The sequence below is a fragment of the Lepidothrix coronata genome, unplaced genomic scaffold (genome assembly GCF_001604755.1).
Source record: "Lepidothrix coronata isolate B3197 unplaced genomic scaffold, Lepidothrix_coronata-1.0 Scaffold95, whole genome shotgun sequence".
Lineage (NCBI taxonomy): Eukaryota > Metazoa > Chordata > Aves > Passeriformes > Pipridae > Lepidothrix > Lepidothrix coronata.
Genome location: NW_016690275.1, coordinates 2281201 through 2300364, shown reverse-complemented (window position 1 = coordinate 2300364; position 19164 = coordinate 2281201). Strand labels below are relative to the sequence as shown.

The window sequence follows — 19164 nt, the reverse complement described above, 5'->3', positions numbered from 1 at the left end:
TGTTGGCATGTGGCAAGGGAAAGGATACCCCACTAATGAATTAAAGGTTGATTCTATAATCTAGTCAACCACCTAAAAAAATACTATTTTTTTGGTTTAGATTTGGTGCTTTGACTACGGATGGTGGCCTGCGGAATGTGGACTGTATCTAGCTTTCAGAGGACCGGAAGAGGACTTGTAAATTTTTTCAAAGGGAAAAAAGTACTCTTGGGACATTTAAAGGCAGATAATAAATCTGTATCTAGGGTTTTTTCCTTCGACAACTGTAATATTAAAAAAACTGTAAATATGTATAAGATGTAAATATAAAAGAAATATATATCTTTTCTTGGTCACTTTTAGGATAGAATTACTTCTGGCAGGGAATTGAGCCCCTTGGAGGATTTCTGAGGAAATCCTAAAGGAAAAGGTGTTGTTGATGAAACTGACCTTTGTCTGCTTTGAATATTGCCTTTTTTTTCAGAATGCAGTTTGGTCTTCGCTGCAAGAGGACTTGGAGAACTCCAGAACACCCTTGTATAAAAGGTGTTTTAGATTTCCTTTAACAACCACTATTACTTAGGAGTCTAGCTGAATGACTTTGATCATCACAGAACATGACAAATGTTTTAAATGAGATGTTTTTAAATGAGTGTGAGAATAGGGACTAAAAAGCGCATAGGACAGAGCGGAAATGCATTTCTCTTTCTGTCACATCCAAACTGTTAGTTCACTTCTACTTGAGAAAGAAAACTCAAAATATTTTTTTAAGCTCTCTCCATATTTAGTGCCATGTTGTCTGTAATCATTTGACTGCTCTGTATATGGAAGTTTTGCACTCCAGCATGTCAGACTGAATGTCAAAATTCCTTTTTTGGAGTACAGCACTTTAAGAATTTCCCTGTAATCTTATTGCTCACCACAAGAGAAGCGGGTTCTTAAAATAGCTTTTTCAGGATCTTGTTTGCAGGTATAATTTTTAAAAAAAGGTTAAAAATTTATAGGAGGAGAATTTATGGGTAGTCAGTAGACTAGATAACATCATGCCTCAGTAGTAACTGAAAACTGGAAAAATAAATTACTGGTCTAGATCTTGAAAAGGTATCACCCCCACTGCTGAGTTATGACTGAGATATCAAACTCAGATGGAAAATTTAGTAAGACTCTATATTTATTTTCCAGCATGAGTAGTTAGTACTTTCAGTATCAGGAACAGTGTGGCCAACACAATCCAGGGAAGTGATTCTTCCCCTGTACTCAGCGCTGGTGAGGCCACACCTCAAGTACTGGGTCCAGTTCTGGGCCCCTCAGTTCAGGAAGGATATTGAGGTGCTGGAGTAGGTCCAGAGAATTGCAACAAGGCTGGTGAAGGTACTCAAGCATAAACCCTATGAGGAAGAGGCTGAGGTAGCTGGGGTTGTTTAGCCTGGAGAAGAGGAGGCTCAGGGGAGACCTCATCACTCTACAACTGCCTGAAAGGAGGTTGTAGCCAGGTGGGGGTTGGTCTCTTCTTCCAGGCAGCTCTCAGTAAGACAAGAGGGCATGGTCTTAAGCTGTGCCAGGGGAGGTTTAGGTTGGATATTAGGAAGAAATTCTCTACAGAGAGGGTAATCAGGCACTGGAATGAGCTGCCCAGGGAGGTGGTGGAGGTCCCTTGAGGTTTTTAAGATGAGACTGGATGTGGCACTTCCATGGTCTAGTAACCGCAGTGGCAGCGGATAAGGAGTTGGACTTGATGATCTCAGAGCTCTTTTCCAACCTGGCTGATTCTATGATTCTGCTTCCAAATATGTAGGAGAGGAAAAAGAGAAGAGAAAAACAAGCAAAATCTCAGAAAACATCCCTTTGTTTGGATCTTACAGGTGTACTTACTTGTTTCAGATGAAGAACATGCAAATATTACAGGACTCATTCATTCCTTTTGGAAACGTGGCCATAAGTGTTCAGTGGTGTCCAATAGTACTTCTCTTTGGTATATTACATCTGTAAGTAGAGCTGGACCAAATATATTTAGAATTTTCTATAATTAATGGTGAAACATTTAGGTATAAACTAAACACACTGACCTGTGATACCCTTCAATAGTTTTGTGATGCTTATTCCCTGCATATCTGTGCAGGTCAGAATACAAAACATTTCCATTTAATTTTTTTAAAATATTTTGATAGAAACTTAACAAAATTTATAATCGAGCGTTTTATTATAAAAGAAGAAGAAATTCACTGCCTTGATGTCCCAGACCTGCTTTCCAGTGTTCTTGGTGAGAATCAAATATTAAAAGGGAATTTAGACATTTTTATACCCATATGAACAGCTTCTTTCTCTGCAAGCTTTATCTCCCAAAAAACCTAGCTATGCAAAAGGAGTGCAGCAGTTTGTCACTCATCTGTCCTTGGTTAGCCATGGCATTCTTAATTTTTTGTTCTAAAATACTGGAATCATGTCTAACTGGAATATTTTAGTGCCTGCTTGTACATTTGTTCATTCACATACACAGTCTCACTGAATGTCAGTAAAACACATGAATAAATATTACAAGAATTGGACTCTCTGTGCATAAATTGTATTTTTTCCAATATTATGTCTGTAATACTTTGTTGTTTCAAAGTTCTTAATCCTGAAAGAAATCAAATGTTTGTTGGAATGTATAATTTTAACTTATCTATACTGAAGCAGTCTGAAAAAGAAAGTTAATTGTAGTAACAGTATAGTCTGTATATTGAAATATGTGCAGCATTCTTTTACATGGTTGAAAACATTTTGTTATATTTTATGTTCATTTTAAACATTGCTGGGTTTAGTGTTGCTGAATATATCAGCAATCTTAATCTTGTTAAAATTTCTTTTTCTAAAGCAATTTTAATGAAGCAGTAGCTAAGGAACTTGAAGTAATCAGTTCATAATCTACTGATTACATTATTATGAAGCAAATAATTTTTCAAGTCAAACTGTAGTGTACAGTATCAGCAGCTTTTTGCTCAAAGTGTCCTGATGCTATGAGTCACTCTACTGATTTGTCAAAAAAAGTAATAGAAAGTAATATATGGTTCTTCCTCCTGAAGCTGGTTTACTGGTTTGTGGGGGTTTAGCTGAATATATTAATTATCTGTTACTTGAACAAACCTGTCTTCCTACGAACTGTGAAAATGCATGAGCAAATGATTTAATGGCATAAATACATTGTCAACCACTTATTGTACAGTGTGTTCTTCTGCCCTTCCATAATTTCACCTTCTGGTAATTTCAGTATTGCCTGAAGAGTTTTATTTCCTTGTAAGCACAATAAAAAGCCTGAAATCTGAAGTAAAAAATTGCAGCAGCTGTCCAGAAAACGTGCCCTGCACAACAGAATCACTAGTATAAATGATATGGTAGAGTGACTAATCATTTTAACTTAAATTTTTTTTTAAACTACTTTGTTGGTATATGTTCTGAACAATATTAGTTCTCTGTAATGGTGGCAAAAATCCTAATCTCTTCTCAGTGTGAAACAGTCCACTGGAGGAGCTCAATCAGTACCAATTTGGTTAATCACAGTAGAAATGGTAATTATAGAATAGTTTTGGATCTAATAGTATGGCAAGGATTGAAAAAGCTGAATGGGAAAGATTACTTTTTGTGGGTTTTTATGCTTGAAGGCTAGAAGATGAATAAGCTGCAGTTGCATAAACTTGTTTGAGTAAAACTAAAGCCAGAGCTATTCTTAACTAGTTGCACAGCCTGTTGTTATTCTAAAATCCCTTCCAGAGAGGGCACAGTAATGGGTCTGAGTAGCCACATTTGGTTAGCTACACCTGTGCTGGCTTCTAGCTAGGGACCTGAAAAACGGTGGGATTCATGCCCACCCCCGTCTGTGCAGAGGAAAACTTGGTTGCCTGTGACCAGCCTGATGATGAGCACTTTTAAACTTAAAAATTAACCTTTTAAAACACTTTCAAAATTAAAAGAAATACTGGCCACTTAAAGATAATTTAGGGGAGAAAACAAAAGGATGGCTGGGGTCTGGAAAACTCACCAGAGTGGGACTGGGAAAAAAATGGGAGTTGTTGGCTGAAAGAAGGGAATATTGGAAGGAGAAAGCAAAAGTTTTTGGTAATCAATCTAAAGGCTGTTACAGAAGATCAGCATTTACCATGTCTGCAGTGAAAGGATTATAGATTATTAATATGAACTGTAATGCCTGAAACAAAAAAAATCCAGTTTACAAGTTTGGAAAAATCTTTCTAGTAGTAAAGATAGGCCAGGTGCCAGAACAGATTATCCTGGGAACCAAGCAATACCGTTTGAAGAGGGGTTATAGGAACAGGTTAACTGTTGGGAGCTCCTGTAGCCGGTTCTGCCAGTGGCAAGGCTGCCTCACGACCTAATCTTCTGTGCTCTTAACAGCTTTTTTTTTTGGTTGTTATTTGTTCCATCGATCATTTAAAAACAAATGTGGTTAGGGGTAGTATCCCTCAGGGCGTTTGCTATTTTGACACTGGTACCTGCCCAGTCTGCAGTAGTTGCAGATGTACATCTTTTGGAGAACTTCGCTGCTTGTTGGCAAGTAAGGTCGGCAGCGGCAGGTTGAGCTGCTGATGCTTTGCAAACAGGGGCACGCTGCGCTTGTTCCAAGTTGTAGTCTGCTCCTGGAAACGGACACAAGTGTTGAATGAGCGCTTTGACTACCCAGGCTTCCACCCAGGTTTCCACCCAGGCTTCCCTCCCCATCCAGGTGTGGGTTATGTCACCGCTGTCCAGCCCTGGGAAACATTTCCCCTAGTAGCTGCTTTAAGGCACTGAGGCATATCATTTTAATGGGAATCTACTGAAGCGCATCGCCAGCTCTTGCCAGCTCCCCCTGTGCCAGGGGCTGCTTCAGCATCCCCGAGTTCGTCTATGCCGAATGACGCGGAGTTTGTTCCTCCCGGGCACGGGGTCGGCAGACCGGCGAGACGTTTCACGGCGAGAGGACTGGGGAAGCGACGCGGCGGCCGCCAGGTCGAGGGAGGACGCGGGCGCAGCGCCTCCTTCCCCTCCGCCGCCTCCCCGCTCCCCTCGCCCGCGGGTGTCGTGCGTGAAGCCGGGAGAGGCGGCGGCGGCCGGCGCGCCCCGCTCCGCATGGACCGGCGGGAGAAGCCGCGGCGGGGCCGGGCGGTGCTGCTCCCGCCGCCGCTGCTCCCGCCGCCGGACGCGCCCGCCGGCGCCCCGGGCCCCGCGTTCGGCGGCCGCCGCCGCCCGGCGCCGCCGCGGCCCCGCCACGTCCGCACCATCTTCGACGCGGCGCAGCCGCCAGAGCCCCCGCACCGGTTCGGGCCGGCGGCGGCGGGAGCGTGGTGCGACCTGTGCTGCCGCTTCGTCCTCTCGCAGGGCCTGCGCTGCGCGGGTGAGCGGCTCCGCGGGGAGCGGGGCCGGGAGCGGCGGGGCCGGGAGACCTCGGGGTTCACAAAGCCGAAAGACGCGGGGCCAGGGCGGGCGTCTTCCGATCCGCGCCAGAAAACGTGTTCCTCGCCCGGCCCGGACGGGGGCCGGTGTTTCCCCACGTGAAGCGCTGGAGCACGAGGGGTGCCGAGCGGGAGCCGTATGGCCGGGAGTACGGGCGGGCATGGGGGTGGATGCAGTGCGATCCAGGTAAAAGTGGTCCGTCCCCACCCAACAGGAAGGTAACGCGTATTACAAGGTGTGGGTAGTGCTGCTCCGAAGGATTCGTGTGTGCTCCCACCCCTGGCAAAATCCATGCGGTCTGCTCCCTGTCCCTGAGGTGGAAGGAGGAGGAGGCTGTTTCCTGTGGTGTCCCACGTCCCATGTACACACCACGTACATGACCTTTTGCTCTCTGGGCTCTGATTCATAGAAAGCAACTTTTCTGCTTTCCATCCCTTTCATTACCACTGCTATGCTCTAAAATAGAGTAATTTTGTTCACCTGCTAGCTCCTGTCCTTTACAGTAGGAGAACATACATAATTAGTGCTGGTGAAAAGTCCTCTTTTGCCATCCTTTGATTTGAAAAGGCTTTGGCCACCTTGTTGGGTTTCATGGTGACCCCAAGAGTTATTCCAGCACGGAACCCCATTGATGTGCTCACTTCACTGGCTGTTCCTCACCCATGGCTGCAGTGCCGCTGCACTTTCTAGGACAATCTAGTGCTTTCCCTAGTGGAGTGACATGTTAAGGTGTGTGTTTTGTTTTGATTTATGTCACTCTTTGTTTAACAGCTGATATTTGAAACACAAGGTGGGAAAGAAAGGTCAGTCTTTTATTTTTTTCTGTCTTAAGGAGATGTAGTAACGTCATACTGTCTTCTGCTGATATATAAAATTTCTGTTATGAGACAGTGTTCTCACAGTTACATTCACTTTCAACAGCTCTATTTTTACTGTTACTCTGGGAATGGAAATACTTTGGCTGTGAAAATAAAATATTTTTTATTTATCATTTGCATTAGTGCACTGTTTATTCTGACAGGATGTGTAGTGCACTGATGTGAAAATAGACCTTAGAAGTAATATTTTTTCTTTTATGATCAAATGCTCCATGACAAGGACTTCAAGTGTCACATTGGATTATGTATCTTCCAGCAACATTTTCTCAGAACGATTACAGTTTACAATGCTTTTCCCTTCTCCTCTGTGACAAGCTCCATTTTTATGAGGCATATTATTTCAAGCTGCTCTCTTAAATTGCTTTTTAAGTAGCAGAGGAAACATTCAACTTTTATGATCTAGCATGAATATAGTATTTAGAAGCTGTAAAGTGCTATGGAGATTAAAGGAAACAAGTAAAGCAACAAGAATTGCTGTGAGAACCTCTGTTCTTGCCCAGTTTGCAGGTACAACCAGCAAGCCAGATTGATGAACAGATCTGGCTGAAAAATTGGCTGAGGGCAACAAAAGAGTGACTGAGTCAGGACAGCTCAGTGGCTGGAAGGAGCATGTGACCGGCTGCCCTCCTGGCTCAGAGCTGCTAAATCCACTCTGTGGCCAAACGTCAGTCTGCACCCATAGTCACCGGCTCTTTTGTAAGCGAATATAGGACAGGAAGATGTCCCCTGCTTTGGGAAGCAGGCAGACACTGTTGTGCTCAACATCTAAAGTGTGTCTAAACTGGCCTTGAGAGCTGATTTGGATACATCCGAGACTACAGCTGAATTTGTGGTAGCCTCCATAAAAATGCCAGTCTCCTTTGGGTATCCCTTGGGAAGCAGAGATTACAATGGAGGTTAAAATTTTAAGTACCTTTCAAAGATTTTAATCTGCCTGGCACAGTGTCATAGTGCTGGATGGTTCCCAGATAACCCTGTGTTTTCCAGAGGCCACAGGTGGTAGAGAAGTTAATTTTATATCGTTTAAAAAGCAACAGCATCTTCCAGATGGCCCACTGCTGATAAAGAGGGAGGAACGTACTGAATTGTCATGATTCTGAGTCACAAAGACATAGTATTATATTTATTTAAGTTACCGTCTCTGAGTATTGATTGAAGTCAATCCTCACTAGATCATTGCCGTCAGACATAATCAAAGTCAAAGGTGGTGAATTTGGTGACAAGAATTAAGAACCATGAGAAATTTCCTCTGGGATAGGGATGCAGTCAAAGAGCACATCAAAGGACTAATTTTAAAGTACTTAGATACAGACCTTTTTTCTAAAAGAAAAGATCTGTGACTTCTTTATGAGAATGGGTGTTTTCTTTGAGTGTCTCTGTCCTGCCTTCCCCACAGTGATAGGAAAAATTACTGAGCTGAACTTCAGCAGAGGCTAGACTTTACTCTTACCGTTTTTCAGTGTGGCTGTGGTCATCTTTGGGGTTTTGTACACATCATAAAGTGAGGTGGGATCCCTGGAGTGAATAAAGAACTACTGAAAAAAAGTCTTTCTGCCTTTTGTGAGATTTTTGTTTGTAATTCACAAGTTTGTTTTCAGGCTTCTGCTAAAAAATTGAAAAAATACTTTCATTTAATTCAGGGAAGAGAGATCAGAACAGAAAAAAAAATGTCAAGGAGATGAATGATTGTCTGTTCTAATGCAGTGCACAAGGTGCACATTATTCAAGCAACTTATTTCTTGAAAAAAAATAAGGCAGTGCTGATATTTCTGGACCCCAGCCCAGGAAGAAAGCCAAGTGTAATGAAATACCTCTGAAAAGGATGCTTTGTAGTATCTGACCTCTTGCTGTTGTTTTGGATTCCTTTTCAAGAGAGGCTTAATTGGTTTAGCAGTCCAGACTTGCTCTGCTATTCACCTTTTCACCTCTATTATTTGCGGTAAAAATCTGGTGCAGATGCAGAATTCCATTGCCTGGCCTGACTTCTCTGCACAAAGTCATTTGAAACAGAAGCAGTCAGGATTATTCCATGTTATACAATGGAATGGTGTACAGTAAAGAGAGTTTTTTCTTTTCCAGCATTCAGTTTTTCTTTCAATTGAAGAGTGGTCTGGAGTGAAAAATCTCGGTTTCTTATATCTTATTGATGGTCTGTAATGTTAGGTAGTGTAGTTAAACTGGGGTTCTTGTGTTTTTTCGCCATGTCATTTGGCATTTGAAAAATGAGGCATTTCTCATGATTTTAGATGGAAGTCTGTACTTCTAGGCTTTGGAATTCAGTTTCTGAACAGTCTTACTTTCCCGATAGTCTGGTCAACAGACTGGGTGTACATAGGTGGTGGGAGTGTGAAAGGAATTACTTTGTGGACTACTTGCTCTGGACTCCCTAGTTAATTTCTGTAACTTTTGCTTTATATTTTACACTTTTTCATTGAACCAAATGGAAATGTTGCTAGACCTTTTCAGAAGTTTTATTCTTCATTTAAGAGAATATAGAGATATTATAGGTCCTACATGACTTTCATTTCAAACTTTATAAGGTATTTAAGCAGATGGTGTTTAGATGTGCCATGGAAACCAGATTGCTCCTTTCCTGTATTTAGTGATAAGACTTGGTTGGGAATTCGTGGATTTCATTAAAAGCACTGGTGAACTGATATTTATTACTCTTACCAACTGTATATTGCCCATGCAACAATATATGTATTGGTGTACATTCTAGGTTTGTGTGACAAGCTTGGAGGGGCTGCAGGAGTGAGAAGACCAGGACATTGTAATACTGTAAGGACCTGAAGCAAACAGAGACTCACAAGTATTTGTTAAGTGGCCTGTAAAAAGTTGCCTGCTAATGGAAAATATAGAGTATTTCTGTCAGATTTCTGGTGGTTAGAGTCCTTTATAAAAGTGCAATTGATGAGCATCAAGTCAGTGGGTATGCTTTAAGCAGTAGTTGGAAGTGATGTCCCCCAGCCTGTTTCCTGCTTGCCTCTAGCGTTACTGCAGCATTATGCCTGTAATGGTACCTGGGTATCGTGTGATCCACACACAGGCAGACGCCACTGTCCCAGCATAGAAGCCTCTCCAGTTGCAAGGTGCTCTGCAGAGGTGCAGAAGCCCATGGGAGCAGATAGGACTGCAGAGTGTCCTCTTCCTCTCAAATCTACCAGGCAGGCATTTCAGCTTTGTTCACTGAATCTTCTCTACATCATTCTTTTACCCATTTTTTGACTTTGTTTTTTGAATGACTTTGCCTTGTGAAGTATACAGCTTAGTGTCAGGGTCTGTCAGGCCCTTCTGGTTGGTTTTTCCCTGCTGAAATGGGTAGTTTGGTGGGGGCCTCATTCAATTTCTAACATGTTTTTATATTGGCTCTGAATATTTCATAGCTGACTCCCGGTTTAGTGCAGCTGAAGAACAGAGGTGTTATGTTTTAATGCGTGATATAGCTCTCCTACTACAGGGATTTTTAAATATCTGTAAAAACAAGCAAAGCTCAGAACAAAAACCTTGGGAAAAAGTAGAGCATATTATCTATATGCCTCCTAATTGTCAGGAATGACAAAGAAATAGATTCCATTATAGAGCATAAAGTGCAGAGGAAAGGTGCAAACACAGGATTAGCGAGACTTTTTCCTTCAGGAGGATATTTTTTTGACCATCAAATTCCGGTAACATATTTTTTATTATTCTTAAGTAAAAGAATAGCCATTGACCATGTATCTCTGCAGTAGGAGTACATTCATATTGAATTACATGTAATGCTAAAACTACTAGAGATACAACTTGAATTACCAAAACTGTTCAGGGTTGAAGGAGCCTCCTAAACTTTTTATCTACAGAGTGAGGACTGAGAGTCAGATTAGAAGTAACGGTGGTAGGAGCCTGCTTCCCTTTCCCATTCTTTCTGCAGAGAGTTGTTTAATGATGCACAGTTGCCACAATGCTATATATTTTCTTTTAAATCCAAAATTACTACATTTTCTCATAATCCTTAGGGGCTGGAACAGCAGGAGGTAGCAGGGTTTAGGTTGTGCTGGTGGAGCTCAGCTCAGAAAAAGCCCCACTTTCCTCTTTGTGGGATTTGAAGGAAGGTGGATGGTCTGCTGTCCCAATGGGGTATTTGCTGGAGCTGGTGGAGCTGGAGAAAAAATTATTCCCTGTGCAGCACAGTGGGCACTGTGCTCTGCACTAGGCATTGGACCATTCCTGGTGCAGGGAGGAAGGCAGAGGTGTGGAAATGGAAAGCAAGAAGCAGCTTTGGTGGAGCTTGCTCTTCAAGAGTAATGCTTGCTGTCTTCCTTGGTGCTTCTCCACATCCTGGGGCATTTCTGTGGTCTCTGTAGCCACAGCAAGGTTTCCACTGCTGGAAAGCTGAGCCATTTCCCCCACTGTTTGCAGAGAACAGTAACTTCTCACCAAGATCCTTAGTTACTGTGGGTCCTGTTTTCTTGGCCTCTGACATTTCTTTTCCTGTGTGAGTCCATCTTCCACCCCTAAGCCATATGTTTTCATATGTAGAAGCTTTCACTTGTTTTGGAGCACCTCTTCCTTTGTTTTTTTCACCATCTCATGAACAGTTAATTATTAATTATGGTGTTCTTCAGAGTTTGGGTGTCCCAGATAGAACCCTAAGAGACTACAGAGAATATCAGCACTTGTTTTCAGGTTGCATAGCAGTGAAGAGAAAAATTTTTAAAATCACCCTGTAACATTCAGATGCCAACACTGAAAGGCTCTGAAAATGTTGTGTGGTTTTCCCACTTGTCTTCCTCATACGCTTTGGAGCTGCTCTGTAGGGAGCTCTTGTGGAGGCTTTTTTGAGTGGGCAGAAGCCCCCCTCTGCCCAGGGCATCTTGACATGGACATACCCTGTGTTTCATTTCATATGCAGGGGGGAAGGAGACCAGATGCTGTAAGGCTTGGTTTCAAACAAATTTGAGAGATGATACAGAAGTAGAAAGGAGTCTGCTAATGAAAAAGTGATAAAACAGGTGTTTCTGCAGGCAGTGTTCATAACCTTGGATGTATTCAAGATGTGTAATAAAATATCAAAGCAATGATGTGTTTAGAAAAGCAAAGAAGATCTTAGTGCTAAAAATGTTGCCATTGCTCACCAGCATGATAACTCCTGATGGTCTGCTTGCTGAGAAGGCCTCGGGGAATCAAGGAGAAACTTGACCTTGTCACGTGAAAGCTTTGAAGAGCTTCCCGTGTCTTGATGCCTGTTTAATGCAATCATACCATGCTCAAAGTTCAACAGATGGTTAGCACTACTTGGCCAGGAGTTTGGGTCATTGTAGGAGGTAATTATACAGGTGCCTTTTAAATGATGATGTGCCTGCATGCTATATACGCATTGCTAGTATCTGTGCTTTTAACACACTGGAGAAAAAGGTAAAATTGAAGGTTTTTCTGGATAGTGTATTTTATGATAAATGGCCAATACAGTTCATTACTAAAGGGTTTTTTCCAATAGCTTTTTTTTTTTTTTGCATTTACTGATAGCGATATCAGTTGGTTACACAAGTCCTCAATAGAGAGTATGCTTGTACAGGAAGAAGCAGCCCCCCCTCAGAAGTGCTATGAGCAAAGCAGACAGAGATGAAAGCACAGAGATATGAAGTGACTTTTTCAGTGTTACCTATAAGGTCACTGGCCAAGCCAGCATTAGAGTTCAGCTCTTGTCCAGGAACTGTGGTCGTCTCTTCCTTCTGTTGCTAAGTAGTGTTGACCAGAAACCTCCAGCCTGCTTGGAAGGATCTCTTTATCCAGACAGTTAAATGCAGGTCAGCGGTGTGGATTTGGAGCTGTTAGACGTGACTGTTTTCTCCACACTGTACTGAGTGCTGATGAATGCCTTTTTTATTTTGCTCAGTAAGGGAAGAGTACATTGTGTACAGTAGCTTGGGTATAGCCTGACAGTGAGTGTAGGAGCTCGGAAGAAAGGATGAAGGGGTACACTGAAAGTTCTTTTGCATATTTTTCTCTTATAATCCTGTTCTAAATACTCACCTATTACCTAGGAGCTGCCATGGCTAAAGTAAGAAACAGTAGAAACTCTTCTAAGTGAGAAGAAATGTACAAGGTGCACCCTTGTTAATCTCAAATGCAAACAGCATCTTCACTCATACTACATGCAGATATCTAAATAAGGATGGTTACAACTATTTTGTACCCTCAAAAATGATTAGGTTTTAATCAGACCAGATTAGGATGATCAACCTTAACTGTTTTAGCAACATTTAACATATATTTCAGTTTTTCTACCTCAATCTGATTTCCCTTAATGATAGTTCCATGCAAGCTCTCACTGAGAAGTCTACTAATTTTGGCACAAAATCACCCGAAGCCCACAGGCAAGTTGGTCTGTCATGTGCTGAGTCAAATCCTATGTGTCAAACTGTGTTACGAGGCAACTCAGTATCTTCTCTCTGGTTTTAGCCTTGAGTTTTATTTTTCTTGTACTCTTAAAGTGTAGCTGTTTATGTACAAAAGTGTTTTTTCTAAAGACTGTTCAGTAATTTCCCTGAATTTTCTGCAGCTAGTGTAATATCTACTACAAAGCTAAAATTAACAGTAATCTGTTATTTTCACATTACACTACTATTCTCTGCATTTAGCTTTTTAAGCTTATATTCAACTTTAATTTTGATGCACAAAGCTGCAGACATACGGTAAGCCCATAACCAAACTACATTAAAATGAAAATGTGCAGCACATGGTACCAGCAGCAGTCTCCAGGAGATAGCGCATCATCTTCCCGATGCTCAGGTGGATCAAGGCAGCAATGCTCTCTCCCACACACTCACTTCCATCACAGTACTGTGCCCGCCCTGCCTGCCTCTGCATATTCCCAGCATCTGGAAAAGAACATAAACCAAATTACAACAAATTTTACATATTGAAGTATTCTAAATGAAACCAGGAAAACCGTACAGTACAATGGATGATGCTGAAAAGAATCAAGCAGACATATTGCTGAAATACAGAGAGATATTCTTTTCCAGGTAAGCATGTTTGAAAATGTTTAGTTACAGTGTAATATGTTGTAGAGTGAAACGAGAGCTAACTAGATGTGAACAAATGTGCTTTAGCACTGTGATTTTCTTCCTCAGAATCCAGGATGTGTTTCATTGGACCTGTTGCTCAGAAAAAACCTTCCTACTCCTTACCTCTTCAGAGGAGAAAACCACTTATTCTCTAATAGATAGCCTGTAGAAAAAGCAAGCAATTCATCTCAGAGGACCTTGAGATGTGATTGATAGGCTGAATTTGTGTTACATATTTTATTTTTAAGAAAGTTAACCGAAATACCACTACATTTTTGAGAGTGCTTCCGTGTGTTTGTGTCACAGTTTTGAAATGTTACCTGCAGTTGTTGGTTGCCTTCTCTGACAGAGATGGCATACCTGAAAAACCTCAGGATTTTTCTTTGAAGACGGTCTTAAGCTCTGCCAGGGGAGGTTTAGGTTGGATATTAGGAAGAAATTCTTTACAGAGGGGGTAATCGGGCATTGGAATGGGCTGCCCAGGGAAGTAGTGGATTCTCCGTCCCTGGAGGTTTTTAAGATGAGACTGGATGTGGCACTTAGTGCCATGGTCTAGTAACCACGGTGGTGTTGGATCAAGGGTTGGCCATGATGATCTCAGAGGTCTTTTCCAACCTGACTGATTCTATGATTCTATATGCTCTGCCACAGAAGAGTCAGGGCACTGCTTCTTTTCTGTGCTGCTGCTCAGAGGAAGTGATGAGAAGGGCTCTCCCAGCCTCTGTTCTGCTTTCTACAATGGCATCCTGGCTTCTTCAGAAACTGTGCAGGGCACAGTTCATCTCATGGATTTTACAGCTTTACTGCAGGATGGGAATGAGTATGCCCAAGAGGCACTGGACTTTCTCTACTGACTGCAAAGGGAGCTGTGACAACCAGCTCAGCTGCAGACATCTGTATTCCACTAGACAAAGCCTAACTACCTGCTCATACAGAGAGACTTCCACAGGCCCATGAAAAAGGGTTGAAGCTGCTCATGCTCGTTTAATGCTCATTAATGCTCATTTGCTTCCTCTCCAGTTTCATCCAAATCTCATTATATTTTACTTAAAAAGTCATTCCAATCAGGAATATGTCTGGACTAGAAGCGGGTTTTTTTTCAGAAAAAAAAGGTCAAATGAGAATTTCTAGCAAACCCAAGCACAAACACAGGCTGGACAGAAAATGGATTGAGAGGAGCCTTGAAGAGAAGGATTAGGGGGTGCTGGTTGACGAGAAGCTCAACACAACTCAGCAATGTGCATGCGCAGTACAGAAAGCAACCACATCCTGGGCTGCATCAAAAGCAGTGTGGCCACCAGGTCAAGGGATGTGATTCTGCCCCTCTGCTCTCATGAGACCCCACCTGAAGTGGGGCCCCCAACACAAGAAGGACATGGAACTGTTGGAGCAAATCCAGAAGAGAGCCATGAAGATGGTCAAGAGGGCTGGAGTACCTCTCCTTTGAAGACAAGCTGAGAGAGCTGGGATTGTTCAGCCTGGAAAAGACTCCAAGGAGACCTTAGAGCAGCCTTCCAGTACCTAAAGGGGACTAAAGAGAGCCAGAGAGGGACTTTTTACATGGGCAGTAGTGACAGGACAAGGGGGAATGGCTCTAAACTGAAAGAGGACAGCTTTATTTTCGATATTAGAAATTCTGTACTGCGAGAGTGGTGAGGCACTGGAACAGCTTGTCCAGAGAATTTGTGGATGCTCCATCCCTGGAAGTGTTTGAGGCCAGGCTGGATGTGGATCTGAGCAACCCAGTCTAGTGAAAGGTGTCCCTGCCCCTGACAAGGGGGTCATAACTACATGATGATTGAGGCCCATGCCAACCCCAACCATTCTGAGATTCTGTGACACTGTGATACAGATCTGGTAGTGATTCAGTTTGATGTGCAGCAAGGTTTGGGTTGTGTGATCTTTTTGTGGTATTTTTGTCTCATCCATAGTGCTTGTGTAAGATTTTCAGCACTTCTCCGATGCTCTTTTGTCAGTAGTAGATCATTAAATCTGATAACAGATGTTTTACATCAGTTTGAATGCTACAGTTCTTCAGTTTCCACCTCAAAGTAGGCAAGATTTTGGAAGTTGCAGATTGCCAATCACAGTTTAATTTTTAGTAATTTCTTTTTGTGTATGTGCAGCTGCTGAGAACTGAAAGTTTTTTTTAGAAAGCTCACAAATATAGCTGCGTATTTGGATTAGGGAGGGATGAACAGCTGAGCTGGAAATTGGAAGTATTGTTCTAGTTTTGCTGAACTAAGGTAAAATGCAGCAGTTTTTTGTTTCTTTTCTTTTAGTAGTTGTGTTCTTTATAACCTTCCTAGCAACTGTGTAGCTTTGTGACATATGATGATGTTATAAATTATGTTTTAATATAAAAACAATGATGCTGTCTTGACAGTGTCAGGCTAATGCAGTAGTCCTGAAGCCCAGGGACTAGTTAGGCAGGACCCCTCTCTTGACAGTTGGATAAAATTTACTCTGACACACAGCTGAACAGGTTTTAAGGAAGGAAGTGGGTTTTGTTTGCAATTTCTAGATAAATATGTTTCACACATTCCATTTTGTTCAGTGCATGGATACAGTGTTTCTCTGCATAACCCAGTTCTGGATTGCTAAAATCTTTTAGTCCATTTCAGATCTCTGTCAGGCAAAAAGTGAAGAAAAACAGCTCATGGAGGTCTGGAAGTCTCTTCTTTCTTCTCTGAAAGTTCAAGGTCCATTGATATGGAAAACATCCTTGTGAAGGCTGGCTTGTGAACACTTCTCCACACTGAACAATGACTGTTGGTGTGGCATATAGCATAGTGATACATACCCACATGGTAACAGGTTGGAAAGACACCACCTCATTTTCCAAATACTTTATTGCCTACAAAGAAAGCAAAACCTCATTTTGAGCCCAGTTAATGGGGCCATTTGCTAATGCACACAAACAGATATTCCTTAACACATTTAGCTTTTCCTACACAGAGCTCTTACTGTGAATAGGTATTTGTGATCTTTGTTCGGGAAACCAGACTAAATGGAGAAGTTCCAGTTGAAAGCAAATGAAATCCTGTGCTCATCCCAGCCTTTTGCTACCTAAGAAGTGGGGGGAGTGGAAATGGCCATAAGTCCTCACTGAGGAAAAATGCTCTTCTGCCCCAGAACAGAGAGACTTTGACATCTGCCCCACATCTCACACCACTGTCTGTGCTCCTCCTCATTGTTAGACTTCATTTTTGTGGTACCTTAGCACTGCTGTGTTGCTCTACAAATGCTTGTCAGCAAAGAATTTGCTTTATATAAATTCAGCACACTCCAAGAGAATATTCCCAGTCAAACACCACTGGTTTTTTACAGTTCATCATTTCAGACTATTTTATGCAGCAGTAAAGGTTTGTTTGGAGGTTACTTAGTTTTCTCAGCTCTGTCAGTGGGCATGGGAGGGCTGCAGTAAGGCAGCCACCAGGTCACTCTGTATCCATCTGTGTTCAGAGCTGGCCTGTCAAGGGACATGTCTGAACTGCTGGATCTTTCATGAGCACCTCTTTACTTTCCAACTGGTGTGCACAGGTTTCCATGTAAAAAGTGGGTTATGGGGCAGATGCTGAGAGCAGTATGGTGTGCCTGGCTCTCCTGCCAAGGTGGTGACTTCCCACACATCTCAGGCACCACACACATGGAGCCTGCGTGTGCCATTTCTGCCCTTCTCAGGGGCCTGCTGAGATCTGACCTTTGCACTGGTGTGGGGAGGTAGGAGGTCAGAGGCTGCCTGCATAGCAGAGAGGACAGCTGCTCACCTCCCTTCCCAGGCAGGTGGGATGGCAGTGTGGGCAGCAGTCATTCCCTCCCCTACTCCAGACACTGCTTAGATGAGCAGAGAATGACCTGGGGGTTGAAGTCTGCTGCATGAAAAAGCCTTACATGGCTTTTTTCCTTAAAGGGAGTCAGGGATCATGAGCGTGACTCTGCTCACATTTCAGGTCCTTCTGTCCTCCATGGAAAGTATCTCTGTGTGCTCTTTGTCAGAGTAGATTGAAAGGTACACATGTAGCCCTGTGTAGTACCTTTTTAATACAGTGAATTCTTAACTTTAGTAAGGCATTGGTGTAATGTGAGGAATCAGAGTTGTCTTAGGAGGAGCTGTGGACTTTCCTGAGCCTGGTTGATGCTGGCTGACAGCAGTGCATTCCTGTGCAGAGCACAGTAGCTCATATTCTAAAGATGACAGTTCAGGTTGGGAGGAACCCCCATCATTGTCACAGACCCCTCATGAACTGTGGGGGACAGGCTATTGTTCATTAGCTCTACATTTTGGCCTAACTAGGGCCTAGAAATGTAAAGTGATGGGGCAGTTATGAAATTATTGGAAGGCTAACTACTGCTGCTGTTCGGTTTAGCTTGAATTTAGGTCCGTATTCACATTGGTATTAGCTGGTTTGTTGCATAGCATAATTGTCAGATTCATCCCACTGACTTTTTTTGTATGGAGTAAGTTCTGTTTGCCTTAAAATAATATAGAGTATTTTATGCTGTTGCCTATTTTTTGTTCCTGTAAGGCACTAAAGGTATAAACCTCCTGTAAGGTGTGTATATATATATATATACAGCTATATATACCTGTAAGGTATAAACCTCCACAGGTTTGTTATTCTCATTAGCAAAGACAGTTTATCCCCTTATATTGTTACAATCTGATATGTCTTACTACGTATTTTTTTAAGCCTCATAAAATGCCAGTACAACAAAAGTACTGTACTGGTATTTCTGTTAAGCAAAAAAAAAAAAAATTCCTGTGCCCTTCATAGCCTGCTAAAGGTCAGTATATCTAAATGGATTCTTTATCAAATTACAAAACTAGTCATCTTATTATATATTTACATATGGTCTGAAATAGTAAAGATTTTTATGCTGCTTTGATTTTCATGAAATTTTATATGTATAAATTTCAGAAAAAAGTGATTGTTTCATCTGGTATTTGGCAGATGCTCTTAAACATTCAGACCTGTGCTATTTCCTGAGAGAAGCAAGTTAGCTGTTGGGCCTTTAACTGTGCTCCTTCCCTGTTCTGAATTGGGTGACAGACCTCCTACTTGTGCTAAAACCATCACTTTGCTACTAAATTCCTTCTGATATGACAGAGTGGAGCTGAAACAAGAGACAAAGTCCAGTGGCCTGAATCCTGCCTGCCTTCTGCTCTTCCACTGACACTGGCTGAAGAATTATGGCAGATACAGTATAAATGGAAATGTTTATTTGTTTTCAGAGATATTTGGACAACAGGAAATGCAATCTATCTAGCTTGTTCCCTAGAAGCCGCAGTATGTTAAAAAAGTCAGATGTATAAAATGGGGTTAAATACTTCACATATTTTAGTGTAGAAAAATACATTGTGAATTCTACAAGAGTTATTAACTATGTGCTGTGAACATAGCTGCTGTAACAAAGCCCTTACTTTCTGTAGTTTAAAGGTTGATACAAAAAGATCTTTGTTTTGTAATGACATTAGTCATGATTTTTCAGAGGTTTCTACCATTCAGATCTAGCAGAAGAAAAAAATCAAATGTGAGAAGCTGAAGAGAAGCTTGACATACTCAAGGAAATCGTACCAAGCTTGGGAAATGGTTACATAGTCTTGCTGTTAAAAAATTGTATGCTAGAATTCATGATAAATGTTACAGGGGGCATATATTAATTCATAGCATCTCTGTATTTATAATTTAATATGTATTGTGCTTGAAGCATGTGTAGTCTATGTACTGAGATGTTTTTAATTTCTTTGGGTAGTGATATTTTGATAGATGCTCAATTCTTAAGTAAACTTTGGCAGTGAATGATTTGGCTCCTATGTTTGCCTTAAAATG

General features: G+C 41.9%; 2 protein-coding genes across 4 annotated transcripts in view; both read left to right on the top strand.

Annotated features, from left to right (window-relative positions):
* Window positions 1-1489, top strand: part of TBK1 (TANK binding kinase 1) — a 28559-nt gene extending 27070 nt beyond the window's left edge. For all 3 annotated transcript variants that reach the window (XM_017822091.1, XM_017822092.1, XM_017822093.1), the window contains exon 21: window positions 101-1489. In XM_017822091.1, the coding sequence (XP_017677580.1) occupies window positions 101-152 (52 nt within the window). In that variant the 3' untranslated portion in view covers window positions 153-1489. The remainder of the gene's footprint in view (window positions 1-100) is intronic.
* Window positions 1490-5535: 4046 nt separating this feature from the next.
* Window positions 5536-19164, top strand: part of RASSF3 (Ras association domain family member 3) — a 110115-nt gene continuing 96486 nt past the window's right edge. Inside the window, exon 1 of the mRNA XM_017822099.1 lies at window positions 5536-5589. Within this exon, the coding sequence (XP_017677588.1) occupies window positions 5574-5589 (16 nt within the window). The 5' untranslated portion in view covers window positions 5536-5573. The remainder of the gene's footprint in view (window positions 5590-19164) is intronic.